A 16,649-nucleotide genomic window follows, 5' to 3' on the forward strand; every position below is an offset into this window, starting at 1 on the left:
TGGCTCTGCTAGCATAGGTCCCAGTTGGGCATTGAATTTAGCCGTCAACTGTGTAAAACCTACAGGGTTAGAAAGATGTTCCTCCATTGCTTCATCAAGATGTATTGGAATATTTATCCTGTTTAGGGTTATTGCTTCGATTTCTCATGTCTATCTGTTAGTTATGCATTTCTTTCCTCGGACATTTTTATTATTTTGTTTAATATTGTAGTCCAAAATAAAAAAGTCACCTGCAGAGCTTTTAAAACAGCTTCCTGTCTCCACTGTGTCCCTCAGTTCTCAGTGAGTCGGGTTAGGTTAGGCCCCAGAATTTGTTCCCAGCAGACACTTGCTCCATGCTGTTTGTTGCAGATGTAGTTCTTCCCCTGCAGGCAAACTGCTGCCGTTCTCACCTATAAATTAGCTGTTGAAATCTAAAGACATGCCGGAGATTCATTGGCTTACAGCAAACCTACAACTTAGTCACTTCGTTTTGTTGTGGATTGACTTAGGCTCAGCTGTTTATACAGGACTGTTGTGATTGGTTTTTTACTTATATAAAGAGAAAAATTTTAGCAGCTTTTAGAATAATGAATTGTTGAGAACAACTAATTTATTGAGAAACAACTAATGTTACTTTGGTTTGTTTTAGCTTGTCACAGCATTTCAGACTCTTCAGAGAGAGAAGAAGAAGTTACAAGTGAGTGATTGATTGACCATTGTTGACTCATATTTGATTTTAAAGTTAGAAAAGTTCTCATAGAAATATTTACTCTTTTTTAAATATTCTGTATAGTTCCAAACTTAACCTGTTTAACCATTACTAGAGGTTTGATAAAAGAATGAGTGACGGAGACCCCAAAGATGTTTCTTCCCATGCCAAAGACCACAAGTAGGCACGGCAATCCCAGCAGCCAGGATCCTGTTACTGAGCCTGATGCAGCACCAGGGCAGCACAGGAGGAGCCACACAGTCTGCCTGTACAAAGCAGACGTGTGGTCGTAGTGTCTGTACCTGTCACAGCAGACCTTCCAGCAGAATTGTATTTGTACTAGTCCTGGCAAACAAGGGGCCACATTTATACCTCTCATGAGAATGAAGGACTGTGTATGCGCCACAGGTGTACTTTCTGCTGGGCTATTAGGGGAAACATTGTCCTTCATGTAAATGGCTATAGGTCATTTACAGTTCACGAAGGCTCGTAGGGCTTTCACTAAAGCTCAGCACAAACTGAAACCATCTTGGCTAGGGCATGGACCTTCAGCACCTACAGTGTGCTTTGGCCCCAGGCTCCTAAGTGTCTGTGAGGGTTCAGAGTAGCTGATGCTGGCTAACGGCTGTCTGGCTAACTGCGTGGCTGATAGCCTGTCACTAACCTGGGTACCAGAGAATGGTCTAAAACTGCCAATTAGAGAGTCCCATTGCTCTACCTCCCAGCGTTTTAGCTTGTTTAAAAGAATAAATACTAAGGGTGCTTATAGTAAAGGTTTATCATTAAGCTTAACAGTAGTCGACAACAACTTTGCCCCAGTGCCTCTATATCAATAAACAGACACTTCACCTGCCTACATATTCATTCATTCATTCATTCATTCATTCATTCATTCATTCTCATTCTCTCTCTCCCTCTCTCTTTCTCTCTCTCTAGTTGTTGTTAACCACACAAATCTGAGGGACTACCAGTTACCTCATTTCTTTTGTTTTCCTAAGACGGTCTCTGTGTAGCCATCCTCCTGACTCAGCTTCTTCCGTGCTGTGGTTCCAGGCATGTGCCCTCACTCACCTTGTTCTGCACCTCTATGCAGGACAAGAGCACACAGTTACTATTTCCAGGGCTGCAACTTGCTGTGCATTTCTGTACTAGTGAAATCACCCTGCCCCCCACCAAAGTGTGAGGCAGACCTCTTTTAGTATACTACTCGTTTAACTTGATTAAAACATTTTTAAAAGAATTTAATTTTTTTTAATGAGTATGGTGTTTTGCCTGCATGCCTGTCTGTGACCATGTGTGTGCCTGGTGTCAGTGAGGGCCAGTAGAAGGTGTCAGATGCCATGAAGTTATAGATGGTTGTAAGCTGCAAAGTGGGTGCTGAGAATTGAACCTGGAACCTTTGGAAAAACATCCAGTGCTCTTAACTACTGAGCTGTAGCTCCCACTTGATTTCTTTTTAATGGACAGTTACTAACTTGACCATCTGTAATGTTGTTTGTGAAAATTAGATTTGTTTTGTTTTGTTTTGAGACAGGGTTTCTCTGTGTGTAGCTCTGGCTGTCCTGGAACTTGCTTTGTATACCAGGCTGGCCTCAAACTCAGAGAGATCCATCTGCCTCTGCCTCCTGAGTGCTGGGATTAAAGGTATGCACCATCACTGCCTGGCAAAAATTAGATTTTTAAAAGAAAAGTTTTATTTTACATAAACCTTTACAACATGATAATGATAATTAACACGCTCTATGAACTCTAAGTTATAATGAAATCATTTGCTTCTGAAGTTTGAGTTTACTTTACAGATTTCCTATTGTTAAAGTTAGCATGTAAATAAGTTTGTAGTTTGATTTCCATGTCTGTGCATTTTATTAGCAAATGTAACTACTCACATAACCAGAATTCAGAGTAATCCTGTGCTATCATATTTTAACTGTTAGCAGATTTCCCACATTGACATAGCCTTGCTTTTTTTGCATGAATATGCCATGTAGATGTTAACCACCTTTTTTTTTTCTTTTTTAAATTTTAATTAAAGGGTATATTGAGTCAGAGTCAAGATAAATCACTTCGGAGGATCTCAGAATTGAGAGAGGTAAGTTTGGTGACTAGTACTTGATAACAGTGATTTAACCTCTTAGTTCAGTAGCAATGTTCCGCATGCTAGGCTGGTGGCCAGCCTGTGAGCTCACATACCATCTCTCTGTGGTTTTATTTGTCTGGTTTTCTATGGAAGATGTTGTTGTTGTTCTTGTTGAAATTAATGAAAAAATGTGTAAGTCTGCAGTGTGAGTAGTCAGTGTCCACTCCCAAGGCTAAATTGTTCCCACTGCTAAATATCCTAGGCTGCCTTTTGCCTTTCCTAGTCAACATGGTTTTGTTGAAAGAAAAGAACTTGTAATTTGGAGTGGTAAGTCTTTATAGGGTTAGATTGAGTTCCTTTATGTCCCTCTGGGCAGCATTTTACCTTTGCAGTGAGCCCATACTGAGGGGGCTTTTCAGATGCCTCATGCTGGTCCCCTGCTCCTCTATCTTGTCCTGCCGGAAGCCCAGCAATAAGCACACATTTACCAGAGCTTTCTCCACACCTGCTTTAGTATTGCTGGGAATGTCTTGTTACATGTTTCTGTTGTGAATGTTTGTAGGTATCAGTTTGCTACCTTTGTTATTAAGAGCTATGAAACAGGTGATTTCAGGACAAATAATAGAATTTTATGTATTCTGAATAGAATTTTATTGGTGGAATTTATCAGTCTAAGATATATAGTGTGTTAAAAGTACAAGTATGTTTAAAAAGTGGCAGATTGGTAAATTTACAGATAGCAATTGCTAGTATAAGCCTGGGAATATAGTTTAGTGGTAGAACAGGATTGTGAGTGTAGGGGGAGACACGGAGAGAGAGGAGAGAGAACTTTGTGTCTGTGAGAGAAGGCAGAAGAAGAGAAGAATCTCCTTTGACTGATCGATGTCACCAAGAACAGCCTGTTGTTCCTTAGAGAATTTGTTATTTTTAAATGATACATTGTCTGTATCGCTCATATATGAATTTCTTGTATCACATTATTGTTTCATTTATATTGAATTCATGTTTAATTTCTAGTCTCTTTACATTTTGTATAATCTAGTTCTTATTGCTTTATCCTGTAAAACATTCTAAACATGACTTTAAACTAGTTTATTTTTGTTACTTCACCAAGAATGAGCATTGACCCTTATCAAGCAGATAACGGTAGTCATTCTTCTCTTGTGAGACGTGTCTTGAACTAATACCCTAGAAGAGTGACTTCTCCCTCTGAAGTGATGGTGAGGGATGGAGCTCGCCCTAGTCTCTCTGAGTCCACATTGCGCCTTGACCTGGAAGATGGCTGGTGCTGGAGAGGGTGGACTGAGAGGGTAGTGAGCGGGGTGTCGGGAGGAGCCCCTGATGATTTTTCAAGTTACGAGTTACAAACACCTTTGCTTTTCCTGGAGAGACATTAATGTCTTTTTGCTTAATGTATTATTTGTTCATTTTCTTGCATTTTGAGAATAAATGAAGTTCATTAATTGATTCTTTTTGGGGCAAGAAATTTAGTGTTCAGGTTTTATGTATGTAATGATTAGATAGATGTAGCAATGGAGAACAGACCTGTTTAAAATCCAGAGAATGTCTGTTAGAGGTGGGCACAAGTTTTGAGGGGTTTATAACGTATTTATCTAGAGACACAGAATACTTTTTTTTTTTTTTTTTTTTTGTCCTGCCGCATATCAGTCTGCTAAGGAGTCCCTCACTGAGGGAGCTATTCTCAAGAAAATGGGGCGTGGACCTCTGCTTTATTAATAGATGGGTAAGCTCATGTGCTGTTCCTTGTCTTGCTGCCTGTTCGTATCTTAAGTGCAAGGAAGGCTACAGGGCACGACAGAACAAGGTAGTGCCTCATCTTCTGAGAGTTCATCAGCTCGGAGCACTGTAGGAACTGGGGATAAGAAGGCCCGTGTCCAAAGAGAATTACTATAGCACATCTGTGAGGGATGGATTAAATCAAAGCGGGTTGACGTAAATCTCCAGAACCCTGTTGATGGAATTAAAAACCAAGCCTTGGTGATCTGGGCCGTGTTCATAGATGTAGAAGAGAGAACCTAGACATTAGAGAGCAGTTAGTTAAAGAATTGGGTCATATGCAAGTGTCAACGAAACAACTAAAAGAGAACTTGGAATTAAATTTAGGGAGTTAGTGAGGCAACAGTAAGGGTGATTGGTGTCGTATCTAATATATTCCAGATGTTCCTCTCTAACGTTCTAAGAAAGTGTGATTGAGGGAGAAATGGAGAGGACAGAATGTACTGAGGATAGATAGAGTCAGTAAAGGACAGAGAAGACTGGAGCTGGGAGGGCATTGTGGTGAGCAGGCTCCTAGATCCAGGAGGTGGTTCTTGGGCCGGGTGCAGCAGAGATAAACACTGATGTCTGGTTAACGACCTTAAGAAGTAGTAGCATTTGCAGTAATTTCAGGAGCTGGAAGTTTTTGTCCTTGGTGGTTGGCCAGTTAGTTCATCCTCTTGGCACTGCAGATGGGAGTGCTGTGATTCAGGCGGTATGGGGAGGACACTGCTGGCCTTCTGTCTGCCGTGCTACAGTTCAGTCCCACATTGAATCTCAAGCCTACTTTTTCCTTGTCCATTACTCTCTGGAGACCTTCATATTGTTTAAGGAACAAAATTATTTACTAATATCTTCCATTCTGAGGATTCTCTACTTATTCTTTATATGTTATCTTAAGAGCGAGGCAAATCTGTAACGATGATGTTGTAAACTTGAAGTTTGCATCTTTTGTTTTATATTGAAAGCTACCTGTAATACCGTTTATGTTTTAGGAGCTGCAGATGGACCAGCAAGCAAAGAGACATCTCCAGGAAGAGTTTGATGCTTGTCTGGAGGAGAAAGACCAGTATATCAGCGTTCTCCAGACTCAGGTGAAAGAGTGAGCCAAAGCATGGAAGCCAGTGCTAGAAAAACAGGAATTGTAGTTGGCGGGTAGCTGAATAGTTTCAAATGTGCAGAAGAAAAAGCTTGTTTTTAAAACCCTACCCTTTTTCTGTTTCAGCACTGTATTTTGTTTATTGTTCCTTTTGACTGGTTGTGGTATCCCCACTAATGGTACATGTAACAAACAGCTGTACTGTGCTTGCTATAGTGAACATATTGTTCTCCCACTCCTCTCTCTCTCTCTCCCTCTCTCTCCCTCTCCTTCTCTCTTCCTCCCTCCCTCCCTCCCTCCCTCCCTCCCTCCCTCCCCCTCTCTCTTTCTTTCTTTCTTTCTTTCTTTTTTTCTTTTTTTGAGATGGTTTCTTCATGTAGCCCTGGCTGTCTTGGAACTCCTTCTGTAGACTAGGCTGGCTTTGAACTCAGGTATCAGCCTGACTCTGCCCCAAGTACTGGGACTAAAGGTGTGGGCCACTACTGCCCAGGTTCACTCTATTTCTTATAAATTTTAAATAAAATATTTCTGCCATACTTTTTTTCTTCTACGACTGACTTTTTTTTTTTTTTTTTTTTTTTTTTTTTTTTTTTTTAGGTTTCTCTCCTAAAGCAACGGTTACAAAATGGTCCAATGAGTGTTGGCATACCACAGCCACCCCCTCCAGCAGAGCTCCAGGCAGAAGTGGACACTGACAAAGAGAAGATAGAGGATGTCGGGGAGCCAGTGGGTAAGCTTCATCTTGGTCAGAGCATAACTTAAAAATCAGAGGAGAATGTTGAGAGTTCAGGATTTGAGCTGATGGAATAGACTGAGCAGAAGTAAGGTGTCCTTGACCCTAATGTTTCTTCAAAGTGTTCAGTTAGTTTTTTTTTTTTTTTTTTTAAGGGAAAAAAATTGATTTAAGACTTGAAAATTACATAAACTTTAAGGAGACCACATTTTTAAATAATTGAAGTACATAAATTATGTTACACTATTTTAGTTTCTTGAGACAGGGTCTCATGGGACCCAGACCACTCAAGTTGTGATTTTTGTTTTTTGTTTTTTCTGCGGTAGCCACCAGAGTCCAAGCACACAGCTTTGTGTCCCCACACCTGCCTCATGGCTTTTCTCTTACAAAGAGACTCGCAGTAGACTTTGCTCCACTCAGAGAAAGTAAGTTGCCAAGCAGCCAGTCACCTGAGCTGTGAACTATAAAGAGGCTGCAGTTCCTCTGGGTGTGAAGACACTCATAAATGTAGGAGATAAAGCCTGTAGTAACAGAACTCCTTCCAGGAAGAGTTTGGAGTGTGGCTAGAAAGAACTCTTAGGAGTACTTCAGGGGTGGCAACTAGTGGAGCTTAGGAGTGAGCCTCTTAAGTAGGCCGGCCCTAGTAAACGCCAGCGTCTGTACCACTCCAGAGTGAGGGTGAGCTACACATGGGAGGGCTGATACTTGGCACCTTCATGTAACTATCACCCAGTGCGGTTTGGCTTCCTGGGGTGTCTGTCCCTTTGTGATTTGTCTCAGAGTGTAGTTAGGTTTGGGTAGAAGAGAACATTGCAGGGGCTGAGCCTGTAGCTCAGTGGTGGAGTGTGTTTAGCTTGCAGAAGGCTAAACACAGCTCCCAGAATCCCTGCCCACCTCTCCTCTCAACAGCTGAACTGTTGCCAGAGTTCTCTTGTATTCCTTACATTTTTTATTTCATTTCTTTTATTTATTTAGTGTCTTGAGTTTTCATGTGCCATGATGTGCATGTGGCGGTCAGAGGGCAGCTCATGGTGCTTCTCTCCACCATGTGGGTCCTCTGGGGGATTGAACTCGAGCTTGGTAGCAAGCACCTTCACCCACTGAGCATCTCACTGGCCTGCTCACTTGTGTGTTTACCAACTGCCCCTGTTCATGCTGCTTTACCATTTGTAGGAGGTGGCGCTTCCACTAAAACCCTGGAAATGCTTCAGCAAAGAGTGAAACGTCAGGAGAATCTGCTTCAGCGTTGTAAGGAAACAATTCGGTCCCATAAGGAGCAGTGCACACTGCTGATCAGTGAAAAGGAGGCACTGCAGGAGCAATTGGATGAAAGGCTGCAGGAGCTAGAAAAGATCAAGGTGAGAGACCACTGAGTTCTGTTTTGTTTCAGTGCATAGATCCACAGGCTCCAGTGTGGCCTGTGCCTCCTCTGGGGAGCCGCCTTCACCCTCCCACCCATAGACAGGGTGGAGAGTGTGTCCTTGTCTGAGCACCCAAGTGCCCTGGGTCTTACAGCACTTACCATACATTGGAGATTTCCTGTATACTTCTCCCCATTACACTGTAAGGTTTATCTAGACTAGATAAGCTGCATAGAGTTCTCAAATGAGGCAAAACTTTATTAGAGATGGAAATGAATTTCTAAAACTTTTTTAGGAGCTTCATATGGCTGAGAAGACTAAACTTATCACTCAATTGCGTGATGCAAAGAACTTAATTGAACAGCTTGAACAAGATAAGGTAAAACTCCCAAATTCATGATACTGAGGTTTGTCAGGGGCCCCCAAATTTGTTTAGAGAGCAGTTGTTAGAAGCATTTATATATACACCTGCTTTTCAAATTTTTTGTAGCAGCTTCCATGAAAACTATTTTTAATTTCTAGATTTATGTAGTCTTAGCATTAATAAGGCTGATTCTCTGATTTCTTAATACCAATTAGCATTCTGTCTTAGAAACAAACAGTAATGGTTACAAAGGAAATCTGTTTGCAGTACATACCTATTTTTCAGAGAAAAATTATTTAAAGTTAAGATATGCTGAATGCAAATGGTTTCAGTATTTTCTTTCACATTACAGAAGTATATGCATCATTTGGATGAGTTGCCTGAAAAGTAAAGAAGTGATAATATGTATATTAGCATAAAACTTTGTACATTTGGGCTTCAGGATGCTTAGGTTGCTGGAGGAGTGAGGAAGGGCTGAGCTCACGGTAGGCACCTTGGAGTTAGAGCAGCAGCTAGCACCTAGCAGAGACAGCTGGGAGACTCACAGGTGAATGAACAGCTCTGCCCTGCTTCATCCCAGGTTCTCCAGCCCTTTTGTAAAACATCTCCCTGTTCATTTCACTCCATCTATCATTTTGTTTAATATGCTGGTTCATAACTACAGTATTTTAACCTAGCTTTGAAACAAAGTACCCTTTTATTTCCACAAAAGTACAATCACCTAATGATCATATCTATCAGTTTAACAGTAGTTTATGATACCATCTGCTATCTAGTCGTTTTCTAATTTTTCTTATTATCTCATACATTTTTCTTTTTACAGATCAAGTAAACTCTTTTACTGTAATTGATAAGAGTCTTAAGATTTCTTTTAATCTATAGGTTTAGTTGTCCTTTCTCTCTGTCATTTTCTTTCCTTTGTGATGTGAGTTTTGGAGACAATGAAGGCCCACTACTTCATTTTCAATTTTCTTGGCTATGCGTTACTTCATTGGTTGTTAACGTTAACATTGGCCATCTGGAAGAGTCATACTCCACAGTAGGGTCAGTAGGCCCTGCAGGTAAGGTCTTAGTACCTTTTCAGGAGACTAGTTGAACTACCCAGATTTTTTGTTTATCCCAGATGACTGCTTTTATACATGATGATTTGATTTCTTCCCACACATTGATCTTTATTTCTGTAGAGATTCTCCACAGAGGGAAGAGAAGCCTCTAGCAATGTGGAGGGAAGGTGGGGCCTTCCTTGTAGTAGTCAGGGGTAGTGATGGAGCCAGAGGAAGTCACGGGAGAAGAGAACTAGCCACAGCTGGGCACAGCTGGGCACAGCTGGGCTCTAGCCTTGCTCCACCCAGCTGTGGCAGCAGCTACCCTAATAGTGTACCAGGCTTTTTCTTTTAGGGCACCAACCAGCTCCCAAATAATGACATGGAGACTTTGTATGAGTTATGAATGCTCAGCCTAACTTAGGTTTATTTCTGGCTAGCTCTTTTAACTTAAATGAACCTGTTTCTCTTTATCTACCTTTTGCCTGAGGGCTTCTTACCTTTCTTTCTGTATGTCTTACTTTCCTGCTTCCTCCAATGTCTGGCTGGCTGGCAGCTGCCTGGCTTCTGGCCTCAGGCGTGTCTCTCTCTTTCTCCCTTGTTCTTTTCTTCTCTCCTCCTGTTTACTTTCTGCCTGCCAGACTGGCCTGTCCCTCTCCTGCCTAGCTTTGGGCTGTTCGACTCTTTATTAGACCATCAGGTGCCTTAGGCAGGCAAGGTGAAACAGTCGCAGCATAAGCAAAACCCACACATCCTTCCATCATTAAACAACTGCAGCATGAACAAATGTAACACAGTTTGCCTAGTTAAAGTCATATTCCACAGCAACATAGTGTCTGCAGTTGTTTGTGTGAGAAACCACAAATGCTAACCGTGGCTTGTTTATTTTGTTCCCAAGTCACACTTTTGTTCATTACTGCTTATTAAGATGGGAATTACCGCATCTATAGCAAGACTGTAAAGTAAATCTTGTAACTGAAATGTGGTGCTTAAGGGACTAAACCTTCCTGTTAGCTATTTCCACATGGAAGCTCCTGGTCTGCTAAGGCACAAGAGCGAAAACACAAACTTGAGTTTGTGAGCTACTGGGAAGATTCTTCCACTGTCCTTAGTAAGAAAGACTTGTTCTGCCTCTCCCATCATTGGAGCTGTGCTGTGTGGTGGTGATGCAAATGCTATGTATGTTGTGTTATGCCAATACTTGAGAATCTGCACTTGTGTTCAGGGAATGGTAATAACAGAGACAAAGCGGCAGATGCATGAGACCCTGGAACTGAAAGAAGAAGAAATTGCTCAGCTTCGTAGCCGCATCAAACAAATGACTACCCAAGGAGAGGAATTACAGGAACAGAAAGAAAAGTCTGAACGAGCTGGTAAGAACACAGACAGGGCTTATATTTTACGTCATCTCACAAAGTCGCAAAGTATTTTAACAGATGAGTTAATTGTTGACATAGATGCTTAAGTGTAGTGACTCCTTGTAAGACAGTAAAGTGCTTGTTAGAGAAGGCCTAATGAAATAGTAGTACCTATCCATTACAGAAAGTGTTTGTTGACCTCTGCCTTAGAGTAGTAAAATTCACCGCATGGGGCTTATTTAAAATCACTGCTTCTTTCTAGGTGATACAGGGTAAACAGAAAGCATACAGCATGTATCTGCTTCCACTGGTTCCCACAAACAGTTCATTGTTAAACATGTTAGCTGAATAGAATATAGGCCAGAGTAAAATTCATCGCATTCACTACTGAGTAGTGCTAAGAAAGGAGAAGAGAGTGAACAGGTCAAGAAAGGCCTCCGTTAGTGAGCCGAGTGGAACTACAGAGAGGCGGGCTGCATACGTGTCAGTCACCACATGATTGTGAGTAGACAGAGGTTTCAGCGGGAAACCATGTTTCCTGAAGTGGGAAACAAAGTCGAAATTTGAAGGAGCTGGCTATTGGGATCTTAAAGGTGAGTAGTTGCATTTCAACCTCTGTGTATAGGACAATAGGAAGCAATATAGGTGAACACAGTGTGATGGAGCTCATGTTGTTTGCGGGAAGGAAGTGAAGTTGGGGCAGAGTAGGAAGTTCAGGTTTGAGGAAGAGAGCACCTTGGCTGCCTAGGGTGGTGGCTTAGGGGAGGAGGGAGAGGAGCAGAAGAGAAGTTCGGATCTCAGATGGTCAAACATTTCAGTCTAAAGAGAATGCAGAACAGTAAGGGGTTCTAAATTGGAGAATTGGGGGTTGATTATTAGAATGTTTGTTTAAGATATTTTGCATTTGAATTAGCCATGGGATTTCCCAGTGGAATTGACTTGTGAAGTAAGCATATGGAGGTAAGACATTGGAGCATCTTTTAAGGGTCATTAGCCTAAGGTAGCAGCCTGTGGTTATATCTGTGGAGAGACTGTACAGGTTACAATAGCTTTTATGATGAGGCTCAAAGCCTCTTTAGTCTTCATTGCTGCTGGTGTTTGTTTACATTACTACAATAGTGGTTACGTGTCATAGTAAGGTGTGTGTTAGCACTACTATGGCAGTAGTTACGTACAGTAGCAAGGTGTGTGTAAGCACTACTACAGCAGTAGTTATGAGTAATAGCAAGGTGTGCATTAACAACACTACTGTAGCAGTAGTTATGTACAGTAGCAAGGTGTGTGTAAGCACTACTACAGCAGTAGTTATGAGTAATAGCAAGGTGTGCATTAACAACACTACTGTAGCAGTAGTTATGTACAGTAGCAAGGTGTGTATTAACAGTACTACAGCAGTAATTACATTTAATAGCAAGGCTCTGCTGTTTTACTTATACCTACATTTAATCCTTATAGTCTGTCAAACAATACTGTTATCCTCACTTTACAAATAGGAAAACCTAAGGCTAATTTGTCTCCATTTATGCACAGAAAGTAAATGTGTAGTCAGGGTTTTAACTCAAGCATTGTGGCTTCAGAGTATGTATTGAGAGGTCTTGAGTTTGACTGATAGAAATAAATAAGAAGAAAGAAGTTACTCCAGGATGTCACAAGAACTGTGAGTAGTTAGGTTTTAGGGGAGTACAATAGATGTTTCATGAAGTGGTGTGGAAGTTTTATAAAGGTCTTTGAATTTGATGAGGATTTGATTTCTAGGACACATTTTGAGAAATGGTCTTAGAAAACACATTGTAAAGTACCAACAAGGGAAATGGAGCCACATGGGAGAAAAACTTGGTTAATACCATCTGTACTTGTAAATGTATCTCTGTCCTCTTTGTGTTGTTTTATGGCGTGATTTGGAGATATTAGTTGATGAACTTGTTCTCATTAAACCTAAGAAAATTCTCTGTCGGGGGGGGGGGGTGGGGGTGTAATAGCTCCTTGAAGAGTATAAGCTCCTAAAACACCCGTGCTATAAGATACTGCAGACAGGCTTGCCTTCAGTGAACAGAGGCCATTGTGCAGCCATAGTGCATAGGAGCCCGTGCATAGCATATAGTGTGTATATATTCCTAGCTCCTGCCATCAGACCTTCCTGCTCTAGATCTTGTTATTAACCACAGAGCCAGTCCAGAAGAAATGATGGTCAGGAATTGAAATTTTCTTAATGAGTTATACTTGGTGGTGAATATTAAGTTGAGAAGTGTAAATGGATAAATAAATAAACAGCTAATTAATGAATATTAAAATTCCTCAGAAAACTTTCAGTCAGATCTTAATAGTACAGTTTTCCTTCCTTGTTTCTCCAAAACACAACTGACAGATGTATTTTCTCTTTACATGTAGGTAGGAGAGGTGGCTCAGTGGTGAAGAGTGTGTACTGCTCTTGCAGAGACCTGAGTTTTGTTTCCAGAACCCATGTTGGGCATCTTAATCCAGTTTCAGGGGTTCCTACTTTTGGCAGTGCTAGAGATTGATCTTAGAGTCTCATGCAAGCCAGATGTGTGTTCTGCCACTGAGCAGCAGCCTCACTCCCAGAACTATGCTTTTGTAAATATGGTACCATCTGTAGGCCGAAAACCTTTCTGTTCATGTCACTATCAGAAGAGTACAAATTAATAAATACTGAAGAAGAGAATAGAGGTTTAAATTATTTATGAGTACATCGATTTTGGAAAGCATCTAGACAACATAGTTTACATGTTTGTTTGTATTGAGTGCTGTGGTAGACATCTGTAAGTAGACTGAGTCCACAAATCCATCATGAGAACTTAGTTCTGTCCACCACCTGCACCTTAGTTGAGAAGCGCTGTCTAAACAAAACTGGTTCTTAGTTCCCAGCATAAAGCATAGATACCAATCAGAAGAAAACTCTAGATGGGTGCCAGTGTCCAGTGAGTAGAGCTTCCATGAGCAACAAATGAATACCATCCAGCCTTTGTAGAATTCAGTTACTCTGTTAAACATCTGTCTTCTGTCTTTTGAGTAAGAAGTCCCTGGACATACAAAGGAAACAGTAACATCATTGCAGCTGGCTGTTGGTATTTTAGAATCAGATGTGTCCACCTAAAATTGTTACCGAAGAACAGAAACTATCCTGATGCATTTTCCAGTGTAAGGAGTTTCACTGTGATAGTACTTCTGGACGTGTGACTGTGGATAGACAACTGGCTCTGTTGACTCTCTCTTTCTGGGTCTCGGTTGCTTTTCTTGGGCCCAGTTCATTGCACTGCTTCTTACGTGCTTTTATACAAACGAGTGCTGCAGTGTCTTAGAGAGCAGAGTCCGGGTCAGCCTCTGACCTAGGAAGAAGAATTCTGTTTCAAACACTAAGGCATGAGCTAGGGACACACTAAAGGAATAAAAACACTTGCCACAGAAACCTGAGAAATGCAATTCAGATCCCCCAGAATCAAAGCAGAAGCTAGGCACACATGCCTGGAGCCTATAATCCCAGTGTGCAAGAGACAGAGACGAGATCCTAGGATTAAGCTGGCTAGCTGGACTAACTGCAGTTAGCAAACCCCAGACTCAGTGTAAGACCCTGCCTCAATAAAGAAAGTGGATAGAAATTGAGGAACATTTGATGCCATCTTCAGGATTCAATACAAACGTGCACATGTTTGCATACACCCACATACACATGTGTGCCCAAGTACACGAGTGCACACACCCCACCTATACACGTGTAAAATTACTAAGCCATGAGAGTAATGATGTGTTTCACCAGGACACTACAGTTGACTTCTAGCACATCAGCGTCTCCTGGGAAGGCCAGGTGCAGTGCTGAGGTCTCACACCACAACACTCTTGCTTTATTCAAAATCAATACACCTGTGGTGCTTGTAAGCACTGTGCAACAACTGTGACTGCATACCTTTCTAGATGTCACCAAAGATGACGCTAAGATGATTTAGCATCCGGTGACCTGATTTAAAATGTGGAGAAATGTAATTATTTAGCTTTAGACATGCCGCCGTATTTAGATGCTAGGAAATACTGAGAATTGTCTTGGAAAGTATATCCTTATCAATGTAGAAAGTTAACATGACCGGCTTAACACTGGATCCTGAGAGGTGTGTGTGTGTGTGTGTGTACTAAGGTAAGAGATGGAGTGGATGGCTAATTATTAATGAACTATATATGGAAAGAGTAAAAGTATTGAAAATAAAAGTATATCACTGAATATACTTTCTTTAAGTCTTTATATAATCCATAGTTTTATATTATAATAGTATTGCACATTTGACTTTGTATGTTTTATGCCACCATTTAGCACAATATTGGGAATCCTTGTATATATAGTTAACATGTTTGAATGGTTTGCATCATAGTGCATGTACATCATTTTCTTGGTTACCATTCCTCTGTTGATAGCTAGTAGCTTATTTTTAAACTTTTGTTCTTGAAAGTACTGTAACAGTTCTGTAATACGGATTAGTTTATATCTTTGATGATTTTTCTTCTCATGAATTTTTTACCCATGAAGCTTGTCTTTTTTTGTTAGTTACTGTTAGGTGATTCAAATGTAGCTATTGCAAAAAAAAGAGAAAAAAAGAAACCATAAATCATAGCATTACCTCTCTTCCTAAGGGAAAGGAATAGGATAGCTCAGATAGTGGTGTGCTTGCCACACCGGAATGGTGAGAAGTGCAGATCTCGAGCACCCGGAGAAGAAGCTGACCTGGTGGTATGCACTTGTCAATCCCAGTGCTGGGAGGTGGAGACAGGCAGATCTCTGGGGCTTGTTTGCCAACCCCTTCAACCTGCTTGATGGGCTTCTGGCTACTGTTAGAGACCCTGTTTCGAAAAAGCAAGGTGAATGGCTTCTGAGGAACAAAACCTGAGATTGACCTCTGGCTTCTACGTGTATGTGCAGAAACTCTCTCTCCCTCCCCCCCTACAATTATGCAAATGTGTAAAATATTTCGCATGGACTAGGAAGTTTCTCAGAGTGTACTAACTTTCATAAGCCTTTTTGTCATGCCCCATCTTTGCTGAATTTATGTGTTTTAAATGATTGGCTGCATGTAAAAACTTGGTTAAGTCGTAACAGTCTTGGCTTTGTTACTGTCGTGTTTTCTTTTGTATAGCGCAACCTGACAAGCCAGGCAGAAGTAGAAATGTGCATTTGAAGTCTGGGAGCCCTCGAAATAAGCCTATGTCTTTAATGTGTCAGATTTATGCATATGCAACCAACCCTAACCACTGTGTATAAGTGCTGTGCTAGCTGTTAATGCTTAGGTAACAGTTTCCTTGAGTCTCAAGTCTCAAATCTCACTGAACATCTTATTTTTATGCATCCACACATGCCAATAAGTGAATCCGGTGCCTTTCCCAAGCCTTGTATGAACAGGACTGGGGTAAGGCTAGCTTTCTTTCTGTTTTTTCTTCTCATGGATACTTAGAATGAGCCTTTAAAAGAAAATTTGATGTTTCTCAGGCAAAAATAAACAAACAAACAAACAAACAAATAAATAAATAGAAATAAAAATGTGAATTGAAGTAAACGTTATGCTATATTTGAAGTTATTTATATTTAATACTAAATGAGTATCTGTTAGCAGGACTTATTGTTTTAAATAGACTGTTAATGGGTTTTTATTTATGTCCCAGGCACTATCATTATTACTGGAAAGCCTCAGCATCTGGAAGAACAAATTTGTGGCTAATCAGTTAAATTTACTTAGCTTTGCTTTGGCGTAATATTTCTCAGGATTAGGAGCTGTTTTGAGGTAGTATTAAAGAAACATGACAAGCTGGATAGATCTGAAGGTGGTTGAAAGTCAGGACACAGTGAACAAGAAGCACTACTTGCTTCTGCCACTGGGTGGTAGTAGTCTATATTTTCATAGTTTCGTTTACATAAATCATAGCACAGTCTTCAAGCTTTTTAATCCCAGAGAGGGACCTCTTTATGCACTTCAAAATCAGGGCAGTTCCAGGGATGCTGTACTCCTGTTGGTAATGCTAGTAACTTAAACTGAAAAAATGTTAAGGTTTTCACTTTTTCTTTTTTTTTCGAGAGTTTTTCACTTATTTTTAAAATAAAAATATACACCTATCACTTGTTCTTATAGATTTTTTTATGAAATATAACTGCTT

General features: G+C 40.7%; 1 protein-coding gene across 10 annotated transcripts in view; it reads left to right on the forward strand.

Annotated features, from left to right (window-relative positions):
- Golga4 (golgin A4) overlaps positions 1 to 16,649 on the forward strand; it is a 94,259-nt gene that overhangs the window by 34,022 nt on the left and 43,588 nt on the right. For 6 of the 10 annotated variants that reach the window (XR_004945482.1, XM_036194016.1, XM_036194018.1 and 3 more), the window contains 8 exons: positions 632 to 679; positions 2,724 to 2,780; positions 5,540 to 5,638; positions 6,241 to 6,373; positions 7,550 to 7,734; positions 8,033 to 8,116; positions 10,370 to 10,517; positions 15,887 to 15,907. Coding sequence is in view for 9 of the 10 variants with exons in the window: in XM_036194016.1 (XP_036049909.1) it covers positions 632 to 679; positions 2,724 to 2,780; positions 5,540 to 5,638; positions 6,241 to 6,373; positions 7,550 to 7,734; positions 8,033 to 8,116; positions 10,370 to 10,517; positions 15,887 to 15,907 (775 nt within the window). In the remaining variant the exon portion in view is untranslated. The remainder of the gene's footprint in view (positions 1 to 631; positions 680 to 2,723; positions 2,781 to 5,539; positions 5,639 to 6,240; positions 6,374 to 7,549; positions 7,735 to 8,032; positions 8,117 to 10,369; positions 10,518 to 15,886; positions 15,908 to 16,649) is intronic. The other 4 variants (XM_036194020.1, XM_036194021.1, XM_036194024.1 and 1 more) reach the window with 2 other exon arrangements.

Source organism: Onychomys torridus, chromosome 7 (assembly GCF_903995425.1).
Source record: "Onychomys torridus chromosome 7, mOncTor1.1, whole genome shotgun sequence".
NCBI classification, from domain to species: domain Eukaryota; kingdom Metazoa; phylum Chordata; class Mammalia; order Rodentia; family Cricetidae; genus Onychomys; species Onychomys torridus.